Source organism: Cebus imitator, unplaced genomic scaffold, assembly GCF_001604975.1.
Source record: "Cebus imitator isolate Cc_AM_T3 unplaced genomic scaffold, Cebus_imitator-1.0 Scaffold85, whole genome shotgun sequence".
Taxonomy (NCBI): Eukaryota; Metazoa; Chordata; class Mammalia; order Primates; family Cebidae; genus Cebus; species Cebus imitator.
Genome location: NW_016107400.1, coordinates 4,619,665 through 4,637,503, shown reverse-complemented (window position 1 = coordinate 4,637,503; position 17,839 = coordinate 4,619,665). Strand labels below are relative to the sequence as shown.

The window sequence follows — 17,839 nt, the reverse complement described above, 5'->3', positions numbered from 1 at the left end:
AGACGGGGTTTCACCATGTTGACCAGGATGGTCTTGATCTCTTGACCTCGTGATCCACCCGCCTCGGCCTCCCAAAGTGCTGGGATTACAGGCTTGAGCCACCGCGCCCGGCCTGATATGTGGGTTTTTAAAGAGCAGCTTATTACGGAAAATGGACAGGATGTTGATTCTTCAACTGTCTTCGCATTTGTCATAGAGAACAAAGCAATGGAAAAGAATGAGAGTTTTCATGGTTTTAAGAAAATACTTGAGTTGCCTTAGACAACTAATATGAAATACTTAGACAACATGAGATAGAGTGCCAGAGGTCAGAACATAGTATTTACTTCACTGACCTTGCCCTGATGGATAATGAATGGAGATTGATTTAATAGTGGCCAAATTCACTAGGCCATATTTACTAAAGTGCTATAAAATGGCCAATTGAGGACAACTGTGGCTAAAATGAGATCAAATCCTTGAGTCCATTCCTTTTAGCAGAAATGATTAAAACCATCTTGGCAGGACCAAGTCTTTGCAAAACATATCAAATGGATGGATGGCTTCAAGACAGCGGAGAACCCACAAGCTTGAAGCGGCCTCCAGAGAGTTCACTCAGGATCAATGGGGTGCTGGCACTGTCCTGGTCCTCTCTGTACAGTATCAGTGTCACAGGCTTGTGAGTTCAGTAGTAAAGGATCTGGAGTCCACAGGGGAATCCTAAGGAGGTCAATGGAACTGACATATCATGTAGCCAAATACTTAACAATAAAGTAACCATCCTCATAAAGGCTGACTTAGGCAAGCCTCTGCCTTCAGGAAGAAGTTCACTGAAACAAATCTGGTAAATCGATGACTCTTTCAAGTCTCCAGGAAATATGGTTTCATAATTTTCCTTTAAAACCTAGCCCCAACTTTAATTTTCATAATTCAATGTGTAAAGCACTGTGCCAGGTCTCTAGGGAGTACACAATGAGGAAACCATATTCTTTGCATTCAAGCATTTACACAGTTATACAAAAGCACTTACTAATGACAATATGAGCAACTAACCTTTGAATGCTTACTATGTGCTTAGAACTTTGTTTCCTTTAAACCAACAATAGCCCCATTGGGTGGGTACTATTATTAGTCCCATTCTAAAACCAAGGCTCACATAAGTTACACAATTTACTAAGGGTCACACAGTGGGAATGGTGGAACTGAGATTTCATCCAGGCAGTCGATTCCTGTTTAGCAAGTTCTGTTACAGAAGCATAAGCAAGAGAGACACAAAGCATAAAAGATTAGATATATTTCAAATATGTGATGATTTTAAAACTGAGAGGAGGTGGTACAGACACAGCCAGGGCCAGGAGCAGGTGGCAGTGAATGGAGAATGGAGAACAGGCTGGTTGTCAGTACGAAGTGAAGAGAGAGAGGTGGGAAATAAGACTGAACAGAGAGCCTGAAGTCAGATCACAAAAGGTTGTCAAAGCTATGCTAAAGGAGTTTGGATTTCTCTCTGCAGACAGCGGGAATGACATAAATGTGAACATGGAAATAATATGCTTGCTTTTGTGTTAAGAGTATTTTGGCAGAATTAATTTGGATGTATCGGAGTGAATGAAGATCAGCTGAAGGAAGACTGGTTCAATGGCTAGAGAATATGAATACTGGTCCTAAGTCCAAGGCCCACATGTCAAAGACATTCTTTCCTATGTCGAGTGCTCTGCTGAGATCTAGTTGGGTGACTTTGGCAAAGTCTGAGGCCTTGATTACTTCACCTGGAAAATGAAAACATTGAACATGCCCTTTGACATTTCATCCAGCTCTAACATTTTATAGTCTCGTGAAAAATCTCTTCTTGAATTGTTATCTTGGGTGGTCTTAGATTGTATGTGACTGGAATTGGGGCTGATTTGTAAGAATGTGCTTGAAAATACCAACCCACAGTGTTTTCTTCTCCTGGGAAAAGAACCAAAACTCTTAAAAAATATACATTGTGCCTTCTATCTTTAACGCCATTTATAAATAACTACCTTTATTTTTGTTGCTGGGTAACTGTGACCCAGAAGAGTTGACTTTGCATAAAAGGAACCCAGAGTCCTCTAGTCCTGGTGTTTTTCCTATAATCTTCTCACAGTGGCTAGAATAGAGATGATAGAAGAATATAAGTCAAAATAAGGTATTTTTGAACTTACGTTATTGTTTTTAAAGCCACTGTGTTACCTTTTCCTAAGGTATTACCAAATTTAAAAAGTGTTCCCTCCACCATAGCTCAGTATAAATCTACCATTACAATTTCCAATTGACTTATTCATTAATATTTATAGAAAATAACCCTCCCAAAACCTCTAATCGGTGTTACAATCAGGATAAGATTTAGATGGTGTGAAGACAGGGCAGGGTGACCAACTCATCCTAGTTTGCCTGGAACTTTCCCAGACATTGCACTTCAAGTCTCACCTCCAAGGAAACCCCTCAATCTTAGAGCCCAAGAACATCTAAAATCTTACCATGTCTTAATCCTCCAATTCCCCACGAGGTTCCTGAAAAGGCCAACGAGGAAGAATCAGCAGCAAACTGTAAATATTTTATTATTAATTATTATTGGGCTGGGCTGATCTTGACACCCCCACAGAGAGCTATAGTTAAGCTGTGATAGGGCACATGGGCCTCTGTATTTGCTCCTCTAATCCATACTTTAAGATCTTAAAAGCTAAGATCTTTTTGCCTGGAGAAAATAGAAACAGAAGACTGAAGCAAAGATGGACTTAGGTCTATGTGCAAGGAAGAAAGAAGAGAAAGATGGCTGGCTTGGGGGCTTTGGCTTGGCTCCTCTCTCCTAGCTCATGAAGCATGATGCCGAAGGGAGAGCCATATATATGTCATCTTTTATTGCCAAGTGACTCTTACTGGTAAACATGGCCTAATCCATGTCCTGGAATATTAATGGCATCTCTTCTCTAGTGGTGAGCAAAGGGTGAGTGTGGAAGAAGATAGGGAAGGACCGCCTTCACCCCCCAATGCCAACAACAAAACCAACCCAAAAGGCATGGAAGTGTCACTTGTGAATATGTGAAACCTCTATAAGAAATCAATTTTTTTAAGTGAAGCTTATTTCAAAGTAATAGAAGTCTTTTTAGTTTCTTTAGTAGACAATTTATTTTGATAAACTTGCTCAATAACAAAAATACAAGTGAAGAAAATTATGTTCATTTTATACAGTTGTATTAACAATTTGTTTTGAAACTATTAATTGAAAAATGTTATAACCAATTAGAAAACAATTCTTAATAAAGTTTGGGATAATATACAGACCTTGATCACAAACTTCAAAATTTCTTGAGGTGATACAACTAAAAGTCCTGTGTAGGGAATCCTACCTACACAGGCCACTTTTTTCCTTCATGTTTTTATCCTTCAAAAATTTTCTGAAAGACAGGTTACTGTTTTGAATTGTGAATGTAAATTTAATTTTTTAAAGATCAAGTGGGTTGATAAAAGTTACTACAATCAGAGTAACTTGTGGCTAGTAGTCTTTTAATAAAGACAAAATAAATGCAACATGTTCTTCTCATGAAGCCCACGATGCAAAATAATAGCTAACAGTATATGCAAAGTTAGTTTCCAAATACTGTATTTTTCAGGGCCTTTCCTCTAAATCAACAGATTGTTTGTCACCAGGACTATTTATTATTTTCACTTAATAGATTAAACAGTGAATTCACAGAACATCAAGTGGGGATATCAAAGCTTCTGGCAAAAGGGTAAAAACCAATAGTGTTTTGGTCATCTCGAACATTAAAAAGAAAAAAGAGCCATCCTTCAAAAACCAAACAAATGAAACAGAAAATAGGTTTATAAGAGGTGGAAGAGTCAGAAAAATTACATACACACATTAACAACATAGAACATGGATTACCTTTGGAAAGAATCATACTGAAATGTTTGCTTTTAATGAATTGAAGATTTTTCATGTTTACAGATATTTAGGCATGTTCAATAGGAGCTTCCAAAAATTTCAAACTAATTCAGTCTTGTGCAAATAAAACCTAAAAATAGTTTTCAGCAGATTTTACAGTGATATTCTTAGGTATGAGAAGAATGCACACACTCTAAAAACAATGTAACAGACAAAAGTTTGACAAATGATTGCACCATAAAAGTGTTTTATATACAGTTTACAAGATATGATTTCCTGCTATAAATTAATACTGTACTATATAGTACTTATTATAGTGACCTTTTTAAAAAGCAACTGCTGACAGTTGTCTATCTTTTCATTTACAGGATTTATAGAAATTTATATGAATGAGTCCATTTCAATGTCTGGTCTGAAAGAGTACGAAGACTTGACTTCACATACTACTTAATGGGATGGTTTAATCCTGGGTTAGAGTGCTAACTGGCTGGAGGGAGTTTTCCCCCATCAGCCCTGTACACACTGGACCTCCAAGACAGTGATGAAATTAAAGACAATTTAATGGTTTGGGTAATAGATACAAATAAAACCTTAAATTTTGTAATCTTAAATGCAATACCACCATAAGTGAAAGAAGTAAACAGTGGGGAAATTCTTAGCAGCTGAGAAACTTTCTCTCCCCATGCTCATGATCCAGTTAAAAATATTTTGAGAAACTATTTACATTACAATTCATCTTTTGGAAGAGAAAAGCTCTTGGTCATATCATAAATTAATTTGAACCATACTTTGCTAACACTTTATTTCAGTGGTATATAACGGTGACAACCAAAGCTTTCCTTCAAAGTGATCCATTTGACTGAGGACCAATCAAATCACAATGGCAACTGCAATCCCTAATGTCCACAGAACATGTCCAGCGGTATTCTTAGACTTGACTAGACATCATAATACTTGGGAAAAATAGTCTCCCTCAGGATCTCCCAAAGGTTTCTTTTACTTTGGGAAGGAAAAGAATGACATTCTCCCAGAACACTTAAGGAATGCACCACTGTGGTGGTCCATCTCTTTCCCAACTCATGAGTGAGCTCAAGCACTGGGGTTTTCTTTCACAATAAAATACTGCTGAATTAACAGTAAGATGGAAGACTGTCAAATGAGCCAGTGCAAAACATATCAAGCCCCTCCATTTCATAGTTTGAATCTGAGGAGGTTGCTCCCATCTCTGAAGTAATTATTCTATAATTGATAATCTGGCTCTTAAAAAACAGTGCATTCATTTCTGCTTGTGTAAAGCATGGGCCACATGGGACTCTACTGATAGGGATACTTGGGTCACCAGTTCACTATAAAGAGGAAAAACTTAGCTCCATTGCCATGAAACACCCTCCTGTTCCACATTTCAAACAGGAGAATTTCTATAGTGTTCACCAGGAAAAACAAGCATCGATGTGAAGGCATGGAAATGTGGAGAAGAGAAATACTGTATTTTAAAACTATTTTTGAGTTCAAGGGTTAGCTGCAATGCTTCTTTTAGGGAAAAACTTAAAGCTGTGGGTTTAGTACAGCCCTTTAAAGTAAATGCGAAAATACTACCTTTTAGCAAGCAAAGGCATATAACATATAAAGAAAACATTGTATTGCTCAGGTTTTGGTAAAGATGTATTAATAATGCTTACAGATGTTAATAATGAAATTAGTGTTTTAAATAGCCAAAACAGCCAGATATTTACTAGTGAACTTTGTATTTATGTAAAGTTGTGTGCTTGAACATATAAAATGCATTATTAATGTAACAGACTGAGCCAGTAGAAAAAGAATCTCTGTACAATAGACAACAGTTGCCAATAATTTAAATAGTGTCAGATTCCCCAAATTATAAAGTTTGACATGATCTTACCTTCTACTATCATGTACAAATAAATTAACCCTATGAAGAAGTTTTAGCTTAAATTAAAATTGCACCTAGAAAGGTATGGGGTTATTTGTACCTATTACAAAAACCTGTTAAAATCAAGGGCTGCTACAAAGAATGAGGTAAACTGAAGACTCTCTCCACTATGCAGCCTTCAGATAAATGGCTTTTTTTTCTATTGAGTTCTAGGTTTGCACACCACAGTGTTTTGCTAGCAAAGCATTCAGAATTCTCTTCCAGGAACTGTTTGCATGTGTGTGTATATAAATGTACACACACATACACACACACATATATACACACTGTATACTGCATCAGCAAAATATATATATTATATATATTTATATAAATATAAGGAAGATTTCCCCCACCCGCCCACCCAAAACATGTGTCTTAGTGATTTTTTTGTACACAGAGAAGAGGGAATTTCAGAATTTTTACACACATTTTAGCAAACAAGTTTTGATCTATTGGCTTCTTGGTGCAGTAATGAAATGGCAATCCATTCTGGTGCCAAAGGCTCATACTATTACAAGGAAGTTGTGAACACTCATTTCTTAGGAGGTGAGGCCAGCCCCACATGAACTTCTCTTGCATCCCTCTGGTCCACCATGATACATAAATACTTAGACCTTTTTTTTTTTTTTTCACTAATGAATCATTAGACATTAAAAACGGAACAATAGAGTCACAAAGGGCCACATGCTTTTCAATATAAAGCATTCTCCTTTTCTAGGTTGCTATCACAGTGCAGACCTGACTGCCTGAATATGCTCAGGAGATTTAGTCAATATTGTCTGTATTTGGTTATGGAAAAGGCTCTCCTTTTTTTTTTTTTTAAATCCAAAGTGCATAGTGAGAACAAATGAAAGCATTTTTTTCCTTCTCAGCATCAGTTTCATCTGAGCATCTTCCTATGAGAGGGTTGCTCAGATGCCTCACCTTTGTCCTCCCCACCCTCCAAAAATAAAAAAATAAAATAAAAAATAGTAAGAGTCAAGCAATTTAGACATTCATCAGCCTGGTAAACAAACTTTGCCAGCAAATAGAAGTCCTACTATTGTAAAGAAAATTGATAAGACAAAAAGTACATATGATGACCCAACTACTGTGTTGTTGGGTAATTTATAAGGTTGACCTCCGACTTCATTGATGTAAAATCCTATTGGAAATATTAGGGCAGCCATACAGAAAAGGATCACTGTAAAACAAACCAAAACACAACATTAGTAACAAGGTTTGGTGATTTCAAAAAACAATGAAAATTTGGCACAAAGGAAGCTTATAAGAAGAGTTGGTCAAATCTGTTAAAACGTGGGCCACTTGTCAAAAATCTGTATATATTACAGGTCACATAATATCCCTGAAGCCTAACATTACAATAAAGCTAGGCTAGCCTTTTATGTAAGTTTTAGGACAATTCTGAACATTAGGATTAAGAAAGTCCTTCTTTAAACCTACCGAATCCTCACAAATACGATTCCTAGTCATTTACAATAGCAATTAAGGGCACTAGCTAGAGTCAGATAGGGGCTCAATTCCAACTCTATTGCCTACTAGCTATATAATCTTAAGCCTCTGATTCTCTTCTGAAAATGGGTGAAATACTAGAAGGATAATGTCTAGTTCCTGGCACAGTGCCAGGTAACAGTAAGTGCTGAATGAGTGCTGCATACCATTATCACCATAGTTACTATTCTGACAATTCTCTGTTCCTCTCCGTGTTAGTTAGAAGGAATTGGAGAAAAGGTACATATAAATAAGCACCATTTATCTTACTCTGATTTAAAATCAGCTAGTAGAGGCTGGACACAGTGGCTCATGCCTGTAATCCCAGCACTTCAGGAGGCCAAGGCAGGCAGATCACTCGGTGTCAGGAGTTTGAGACCAGTCTGGTCAACATGGTGAAATCCCATCTCTACTAATAATATAAAAATTAGCCAGGCATAGAGGCACATGCCTGTAATCCCAGCTATTCAGGAGGCTGAGGCCGGAGAATCGCTTGAACCTGGGAGGCGGAGGTTGCAGTGAGCCGAGATTGCACCACTGCACTCCAGCCTGGGCAAAAGAGTGAGATTCTGTCTCAATAAAACAGACAAATAAATAAAAAATAAAATCAGCTAGTAGAAAGAACCTCAGATCTCTGGGATGATTAGTAAATTGTCAGAGTGGTTCTCTCTTATCACGGATAATATTCCAAAACATAAAATCTCTGTCCTGTTTCTGAATACCCAGAGAGATAGGTTAAAGTTGGGGAGGGTGGGTAACCTTCTTTGAGTTTTGCATGTAAACACAAAGGAGTATATTATTTGCTAAAATGTTTCTAAAAAGATATCAGAAAGCCCAGTGTCCAGGTAAAAGTGATTCCACAGCCCAGTGTTTGAGCAAACAGCCTGCTCCTCTGTGCTACCAAAGAAATACCCTTCTTAGTGAACATAAACTATTTACAGAGAGGCTACCTTTTCCAAGAAAATGTTTTTGCTTTTTGAAAGTGTATTGCTCAGATGTTCATTGCCCTTCAACTTTCTCTGGAGGCAGAAATATTTCTTCAGTGTAATGTGAGTATAGATTACTAGTCATTGTACATGAAGAGTTGAAACTTCCATTATTAACTGAATGAGAAATCTTCTCCAGGTGAAAACTATCCCCCAACAATACTGACAGTGCCCTGGATAAACATTTCACCTGACATTTGTCTCTATTTTTTTTGTGTGTGTGTTAACCAATCAACGAAACTTTCAGAGTTTTAAAAAAGTCAGTTAGGAACCCTTTCCAGAAGAAATAACTCCAGCAATACAATGAAAAATAACATTTGCTTAAGTAATACATCAGCTTAAGAAACAACAGCACTCTTGATCGCTTTGCACCATTTAGGTATATTATTTTATATTATACAGACTTCATTTTGGGCAAATGATCACACCAAATGATGTTACATAAGCAAACATGGATTTTTTTCAGGTACCTACTATAGAACAAGCAAAAAATTCAGGCATTATGTTTTAAAGCTTTTGGCCTTTTTGTTGCACAGTCAGCAACAAATACCTATTAGTGTTGCCAATGCCCAGTTAGCAGTGTTGTTTGTCACCAATTTCTAATGGTTCTACTGCTTAATATGGTCTGGTGAGTAAAATGAAACCACAACTTAGGTAGCTATACACAATCTAATTTAAAAAACAATGAGACAAAATTATTGTTATAAAACAATTGTTTTTCTTGATGTTGACTAATCTCAAGAAACAAATAATTTAGAAAAGTACTTTAGGAATATGCAGATGTTAAATATGTTCACTGGGCTAACTTTGTCCCTATCATTTCCTATTTTCTACTGTAAAAAAGATCTGTCCTTTATAATGGAGTAATACATTTTGCAACTACAGAGTTTAATATTTTTAAGAGTTAAATTTTTTCCAAATTTGTTAGGAAAAAGTGTAATCAAATTTTAAGGGAGCAAGGAAGCCCTATTTAATCTAATCTTAGATTAAATCCAAGGAAGCAGGTTCTTTATGCTTCCTGGGGAGCAGATTTAATCCAGGTGGATGAGTTTTTCTTTTAAGCTGTTGTGAACATGAAGTTACTTTAGATCTTAAAATATTATTAATGCTAATAATATCAACCTTTGAAGACTGAGTTCTGGATCCTAAATAAGATTGTAAAGACATAACTTCATACTCTCCATGGCACAGATTTCTTGGTGGCAGGAGTCAGAAATCAGGTGTACTGATGGATGAGGCTGGAAATCAGGGTGGCAAAGGAAAGGATAAGGGCCAGACTTGAAGAACAGACAACTCATCCTGGTTTCTCTTGCCCCTATAGGGAACACCCATCATGTGGGGCTCTTCTCTGAGACATATTTCCCCACTGTGCAGGGCCATCAGAAAATATTATCCTCACGAAATTTTACTACGAAAACTATAGCTTAACTAGAATAGAAATACGTACAATAAAGGACATTTTTCAGGGGTGGAGTGGAAACACTAGGGGACACCCACCAAATCCCTCTCAGAAGTGCCACCCCAGCCACTTGCTTTGGTAACAAAAACAATGTATTTTAGGAAGCTAAAAGCAAGGCAGCTCTATGCTTGCTTAAATTAACTCAAGATATGTTAAGTTTAAAAAATAAGGTACAGAATAGTAGAAAAAATTTTATATAAATATGTATGTATGGAACACACACATATAGATATGTTTCTATGCACTGAATACTTCTAGTAGGAAACCCTAGAAACTGGTAAAAATTGTTGCCTCCAGGAAAGGGGTTATGGGACGGCTGGGCGGCAGCGCATAATATGACTTCACCTGGTTACGCTTTCACAGATTTTGAATTATGCATCATTTGCACATATTATTTCAAAAAGTTAAATAACTTAACTAAAAATAAAGGAAAAATACACTGCATTGGGGGCACTATGCATACTTAAATATTCTGTTTAAGGTGAATGAGAAACAAAGATAATCTAGTTCTTTCCCTTTATTGGGTCATAAGACTCTATAGCTCATAAGGGCATTTAACATTTTGACTCATGCTACCTTGCTAAATTATATTTTAGGCTTTTGATATTCAAAGCATATGCATCCCCAAATTTCAACTAAATCTAGAAACTAAATCCTTCTTTGATATTATTTTACTCCTTGAAGACTGAATTCTAGCAGGATTAGTGAATCTGTGACTAAAAGATAAAAAATCAAATTCTCATTAAATTTCTCACCAATATCCTTAACTTTAGCCGCACTGTTTCTACAATTGCTTCTGGACCCTCTCTAGAAAAGAATAGTCTCAGGAGGTCTGTTTGGCAGGGGAAGGATCACCAACTTGTTTCACTCTGCTTAACAAGAATGGAGAACCTTTTTTATATCAAAGGCAACTTGATCTAAATTTAAAAATTAAGGGCAATACAGATAAACAGAGCCAGAAACATACATATTAAAGAGTATAAATTTCAGATAATACAGGAAGAAACAGAGGCTTATGAAGGAATATCACTATCCCACAGCCTTTATGGATAAACTGAGTTTTAACATTAATAGGGAAACATGGGATTATCCCTTACTCCAATTATATGTGTTTTAAACGAAGATATCAAGTGAAAGTGAGCTGTTATATTTATTTTTAAAACCTTATGCAAACCTACGATTATTTTAAGGTACTGAATTAAAAGTCCCATTTGCATAGGTATGGTTCTCCTGTTTCTTTAGAGCAGGGTTTATAAAACTGGCTCTACTGCTATCTGGGGCCAGATAATTCTTTGTTGTGGGGGGCTGTCCTATGTATTTGTAGGATGTTTAGCAGCAGCCTCCCTGCCTCTACCCACCAGCATTGCCCTAGTTGTGACTATCAAAAATGTTTTCAGATATTGTTAAATATCCCCTGGGGTGCAAAACTGCTTTGGAGAGAAAGAAGCATGAAAGCAGAATTGCAGAAATGTCTTTTCTTCATGCATTTTTGTTTCTTCTGTTTAACTTAAGTCTCTGACGTGTTTTGAAATTAAACCAATTTTGCAAAGTACAAGCGAATGTGTAATATATAAACTTATACCCTTGGGCTGAGCTTAATGGAGTAAGAAATGCTGATAAACAATTATTAAATAACCAAATGTGTTGATTTTTCCAGTGGTTACAACATACAGCAGAAACTCAAAGTCAACATTAAAAAATATATCACCACCTTCATCTAACTTATATTTTTACGTATTTGTTCTATATCTTTGTTTTGATAGATGATACCAATAGCTTCAAGAAGAGGAAAAGACTCAGGCTACTGGTAACTCTGAGTCACAAACCTGGAATACTTATGTCACAATCTCTGCAAAAATAAAATTCATTAAAATAGCATTTCATACAAAGCGATTAAAGTTGTGGATGTCCTGGTCTTGCAGGAAGTTTTGAAGAAATGATGGGACTGTGTAGAGTCTATCTCACGGCCATACACAAGTGGCGTTCTTTGATGATTATGAAGTCCTTATTACTGATTCTTGATTATCTTCATAAAAATACCAGTGTGGGTGCCTTCTAGACAAACTTAGTAAGCACAGGTTACTTACTTCCAGTGAATGCTATCCATCGAGCATATTTTGTAGCTTCTCTTCGCCAGTGGGACGCCACCAGCAAACCACATGTGACAGTCAATGAAATGATTCCCATGATGATAAAAAACAGTGTGGTGACCCACTCCGGGGGAAGCCGGGGAGGGATGCACGTCCGGTCTCGTCCATGGATTGTTTGACACTGTCGCACGAGGCCCACAGTGAGTGCTCCTGTGGAGATGCAAAAGGTGGGGATACTTTAGTGGGTTTGGCCTGCCAGGGAATATTCCTCACCACCACACCTTTAGTCCTTAAATCTCATTCATCTCTTTGTGGGTCATTCAAGCGCTTAAATCCCCTAAGTCCTATTCTTCAGCATTCTGCTGTAGTTCATAAGCTAGTAATACTTAGTTTAACATACAAAGTGAACTTAAAAAACAACAAATGACCTCAGAAAAGTCAAAACAGGCAGTTCACTCAGGCATTCATTAAATGATTTTCTGAGTAATTTTGTCAGGTATTCTTCTAGGCTCCAGGGAAATAACAGCAGACAGGATGAGGTTCATGCCCTCACTGAGCCTGTACAGCGGCAGAAAGAACTGGAATTTTTGATTCCCAGATCCAAGACTCATTGTATATTACTTCATTTTGGCTGCAAAGAAAATCACTTTCCAGGAAATTGAAGACAAACTTGAAAAACGCCTAATGGTAATATAGAAATAAAATTAAATAAATATATTAAATGCTAGAAGCAATATATTTATGAAAGATAAAAGGTCTAAGAATATTACAATATAAGTAGTATTCCACTAAACTCAAGAAAATGTTGGAAAAAATAGGAGGGCCCTCTGTCCCAAATTTGGCATATTCCCCAATTTTTGTATAGTGTACAAGTATTCATACTGCCAAAACCATGGCTGGCATGCTTCACAGAAAATCAAAAAGGCAAATTATGAGAGCAATTCTTAAAATGTCTCTCCCCATTTAAACAAAATAAAAATGATTTTGTAAAATATCAAGCATTATTTTTCCATAAATATGTTCTCGTGTCAAACCCAAGGACGCTTCCCCAATCAAATTTGGGGTGAATTAATTCATAAAAACAGGTTAGAAAGGTGACAGAGTAATTAGTTTATCTTCTTCAATAAGAGAATGTTTACACTGTTACTTCTCAATAAAAACTACTTATTTCCCCTTCCAAGAGCAACCGAAAATGGAAAAATACTTACTAAGAATATAGGAATGAAAATTTCTGGATCTATTAAAAACATAGTAGATTTTTGCATTTGGGGGGATTTCTTTTTCATCTACATTCTTTTTTTTTTTTTTTTTTAATTAATAGAGATGGGGGTCTCTCTATGTTGCCCAGGCTGGTCTAGAACTCCTGGCCTCAAGCAATCCTCCTGCCTTGGCCTTCCAATGTGCTGAGATTACAGGTGGAGCCACTGTGCCTGGTCAGCATTATTTTTTCAATATCAACACAAAAATAGAAAAGGCATTGATCTCAAAATCATAGCACTTGCCATGAACAAATGTCTTCTGTGAAGGGAGCTGGTGAAATTCCTAGTGTCATTTTGGGAAGCTACCCTGGTGGGAGAAGACAGGGCAGGGCTGGACTTGAGTGTCCACGTGCATGTGTCGGTAGGTGGGGCTGCTGAAAGGAGGGTACTTTTCTGCAACTTGAGTTTGGCCATTGATAACATTTTTAGAAATATAGCAACTTGTTGAAATAAAATAAAGCAAGAAATCAGTCCTCTCAAAGTTGAGTTGGAGTCTTTGCCCCCAATGCTAACTCTATCTGACCATAACTCCTGAGAAGAAAATAAACAAGCTGTACTTTTTCTACCAAGTTATCTAATAATTAGACCCATCTGGTGATCCCTGCCAAGATGCAAGCAACATTATAATTATGGGGCTGTCACAGGCAGGAGGAAGGCAGACGGGACAGAAAATACATAAATCTTCACAAGAATGCCCCACACTATGCCCTGACACCCCCACCAGCTTCTACTTGGAGCTGATTTGACTTCATACTCCAAACTGAAGTAAATCAGTTAAATAATGGTCACACTATTTATCGCTAACCTTTTAAGTTTCATGGTAATTAATTGCTTGAAACCAGAAGAGAGCCGAGGATTTGGTAGGGGTGAGTAGGCACCAGGGAATTGCATGACTGTTCTTAAACAAAAACACTAAAAAGTCTCCTTGGAAAAAAAAACTTGAGGGAGAGGGAGAGTCATGATAAGGCATTTTATTGTAATTTTGGAAGTAAGGCATTCACAGCAGTGCCCAAGAACTCTTAACAGGAAACTACTCCCGATCATTCAGCAAAAGACGTATAACAAAGTATCCTTTTCTAGTCACTATTCCATTATAAAGGATGTAATTGCTGGAATAATAAACTACAGGCAATGAAAGACCATCTGACAAAATGCAATATTATGGATTCTTTTGGTTTTTTTGTTTTTGTTTTTTTGAGACAGAGTCTCACTTTGTTGCCAGGCTGGAGTGCAGTGACACGATCTTGGCTCACTGCAACCTCCGCCTCCTGGGTTCAAACGATTCTCCTGCCTCAGCCTCCCAAGTAGCTGGGACGACAGGCATGTGCCACCATGTCCAGCTGATTTTTTTGTATTTTTAGTAGAGACAGGGTTTCACCATGTTGGCTAGAATGGTCTCAATTTCTTAACCTTGTGATCTGTCTCCCTCAGCCTTTAAAAGTGCTGGGATTTCAGGTGTGAGCCACTGCGCCTGGCCTATGGATTCTTGTATCAGCAATTTTCTTCTCTACTTAACATACAAAGTCTGTACAGTTACAAAGGTAACTCTACATACCTAGTGAACTTTTATTTACATTTGATTTTTTTTTACTGGCAAATATTAAAAACTGTAGGTTCAGTATATCATAACTGAACTCTCTCTGAGTATCGTTATGTTGATACTCTTACTCTCTTGGCATTAGAAATTAAATTTAACTTAACCTCCTGTGCCTGTAGATTCTCAGTGGAATTGCTTTTCTCTTCCTCCCTCGTCTGTCTAGCAATCCACACCAAGTGACTACAAACAGAACAAGTATGAAAATTATAGCAACACCTTCTACAAAACTGCAAATAACCTGACAGAGGTTTAACTTTAAAAGAATAGCTATAGTCCTGTATTTATAAAATTACTTATCACAATAAATCAAAACCAAATATTCAGCAGCTCTATTCTAGAAGAAAAAAAGCTAATGCTAATCGACAAACAGAAGGCATACTGTATATAAGAAAATCAATACACAAATATTTTACTGAGTGTCTCTCGTGCTCAGCATAGTAGCAGTCAGAGATTCAACAACTAATATGCTCACACTTTCCTTAAATATACAATATAAATATACCATTTATAGTGGTCAGTCAACATTGTTGTTAGAATTCATTTTCTTAAGACTCTAAGTCAACAACATTTGTATCATAGTCATATATTTTCCATAAGCTGACTGGGGGAATCTCTAAGGCTAACTGTGCTGTTACTATTAAATTTCATAAATTCAGGTACTGTTAGTACCCAGACTTTCACCAGGCCTTCAAATTTAGTATTTTACCTCAAGGAATTATTTCCTGCCTGTATGTAGCTTCAGACTCATCACCCACATTGGCAGTCAAGATCTTTTACTTCCTCTAAATTCCCTTAACACATTTGGTCTGTATCACACAACCATACACTTATTTTAAGGTAGCTTCTTTTTATCCCCAAACAGGACATGAGCTTTTCAGAGGAGGGAACTGTACTTTCCACTCCAATGGAAACCCCAAAATGGTCTGCAGCAGAATTCATACGCACTGAGTTTAAGTGTATTAAAAACAAGCTAAATTTAAAATTGCACTGCATTAAATAAGTTCTCTCCTAAAGAGCTGTCTTAGTGTGGCTTCTGTACACTTTTTAAGCACAAGCTTAGCCATTCACTAATTTTTGTTTTATCCAACAGGTCTTTTTGCCTCTTGAAGGGGCCTGTATGTATTTCTAGTTCCCAAACCGCCAATCCATCTGTACCCTGCAGCTGTTGCCTAGGTAACTAACCCAGCCAAATAAAAGATTTGTACACAATAGGAAAAAGGAAACTGAACTAGAAACTACAGCATCCCACATGCCTCTCAGCATCTCACCTGTGCAGCACAAAAAAAATAACACACAAAAGGAAAGTCATCATGAGTCTTACCCCATTAAGTGGGGGCATCTTAAGAGGCAGTGACACTCATCATCTGTAGATCCAGACACTGTTAAAAAGATTTAATACAGCCAGTCTGGCATGTCTGTTGCCACAATGAGGATGATAAGTCATGTCATCACTACATGTAAAAGGAGTGTCACAGAAAATCTGTAACACAGGGGTTGTAAGGTCTGTCCGAGCAAATCATGGGAGTGCTTGCCAACCTGGCCAGAGAGAGGGTTTTCCTATAGAGGGTTGGACTTGAGCAAGAATAGTGAAGCTAACATTAGCTATTGTCTTCTTCCATCTTCCTGTTAAATTTTCCTACTACTGACAATGCTCTCTTCCTCTCATGGGACTCTCCCCGTCAGCTCCAGGTACTATGATCTGGTGTGCCCGATCCCTACCACAGATGTGGATCTCTTGCTCTAGTCTCTCCTTGGGGAAATAAAATCTGTTCTTGGCAAGCTGTTTCACTGGTTACACAGGCCAAAAAATGCTCTACCACAAAAGTCTTAATGATTGATAAATTCTTAATATACAGCCTCTCCTAAGAGCATTTGTATTTGAGTAAGGGGCAGTATCCCAATTAAACTGAAATTACAGAGTTTCATGTTTTAGCAATGTGCTGGCTGTAAGATGGAAGGGCAACAGGAAGGGGGAAGGTCCCAATGTATGCAGCCCTGCGTACCTCCCTGGGTAAGTCAGACCCTGGCAGCTCGCCCTCTGAATGAGTAGAAGCACAAAAACAACACGACAGACTATAGGTAACTTAAAAACTTCACACACGTATTTTTTTTTCCTCTAGAAACATAGCTAGTGGTGACCATTTTTATCTGCTATGATTTCTAAGCTGTATCTTAGGATATAGGTGCTTATAAAATAGCTAATTGGCCAAAAAAAAGGAGTAAACAGGTAAAACAAAGAACCTTAATGAATCACCCATAGACAGTGTCTGAAAACTTGAGTAACATAAGAGGCTGAGGCTGAGCCCTCCTTTCCACTGTAGTAATAGCATCTCCTCCTGTGACGTTCACCTGTTCTTATCCTCCAGGGAGTTTCTAGTCACTGATCCCTACACTTTCTCCCCATCTTTCGCTTTCCTCTTGCCTTCATGTCTTTCCCTATCCAGCCGAGAGTCCTTGACTCATTATGTTACCAATTTTTATCTTTTCATTGCACCCACCTGGCAAAAATGATAGCCCTGACTCAACAGAAATTTCCTACTTCTTGTACTAACTAACCTCCAGGCTGCGGAATGCTGATGGAGAAAATTGTATCAGAGCAGAGGGGTGCTGCTGTAAATTTCTAAATTTTAATCTCGGGGCCATCACCTCTGTCCAGAAACTAATTAGGTCTCACTAATTCAGTCCTTCACTGTTCTTTGCTAAGGCTGTTCCAAGTCTCCTGCACTCTCCTAAATATAAAAATCTACCACCTTCTTCACATTCAGTAGGTATCGGTCTCCATTATTTCTCAGAAAAAAAAAAAAAAAAAAAAAAAAAAAAAAAAAAAAAAAAAAAAAAAAGACAAAAAAAAAAAAAAAAAAAAAAAAAAAAAAAAAGACTGGGAGCAAGGGAGGTTAGACAATTAGACAAAGCAAGACAGAAACAGAAAACATGATGTGTTGGCATATGGGATAGTTTAGTTTTGTTTTGTGGTAGGGGAGATTGAGATCCAGAGAGGATAGAAATGAAAAGAGAAAATAATGTGTTAGGCAAGATCCTAAAGAAAGTGAGAGGGGATGGGATCCAAAACACAAGGAGAAGGATTGTGAGGATGAATTAATGAATGTGTTCAGGTACATTTGTAAGTTTGATGGTGGA

General features: G+C 37.3%; 1 protein-coding gene across 1 annotated transcript in view; it reads right to left on the bottom strand.

Annotated features, from left to right (window-relative positions):
- Positions 1 to 6,201: 6,201 nt before the first annotated feature.
- MOSMO (modulator of smoothened) overlaps positions 6,202 to 17,839 on the bottom strand; it is an 81,002-nt gene continuing 69,364 nt past the window's right edge. Inside the window, exons 2-3 of the mRNA XM_017534355.2 lie at positions 11,843 to 12,055; positions 6,202 to 7,002 (exon numbers count right to left, since the gene is read on the bottom strand). Coding sequence (XP_017389844.1) covers positions 6,818 to 7,002; positions 11,843 to 12,055 — 398 coding nt within the window. The 3' untranslated portion in view covers positions 6,202 to 6,817. The remainder of the gene's footprint in view (positions 7,003 to 11,842; positions 12,056 to 17,839) is intronic.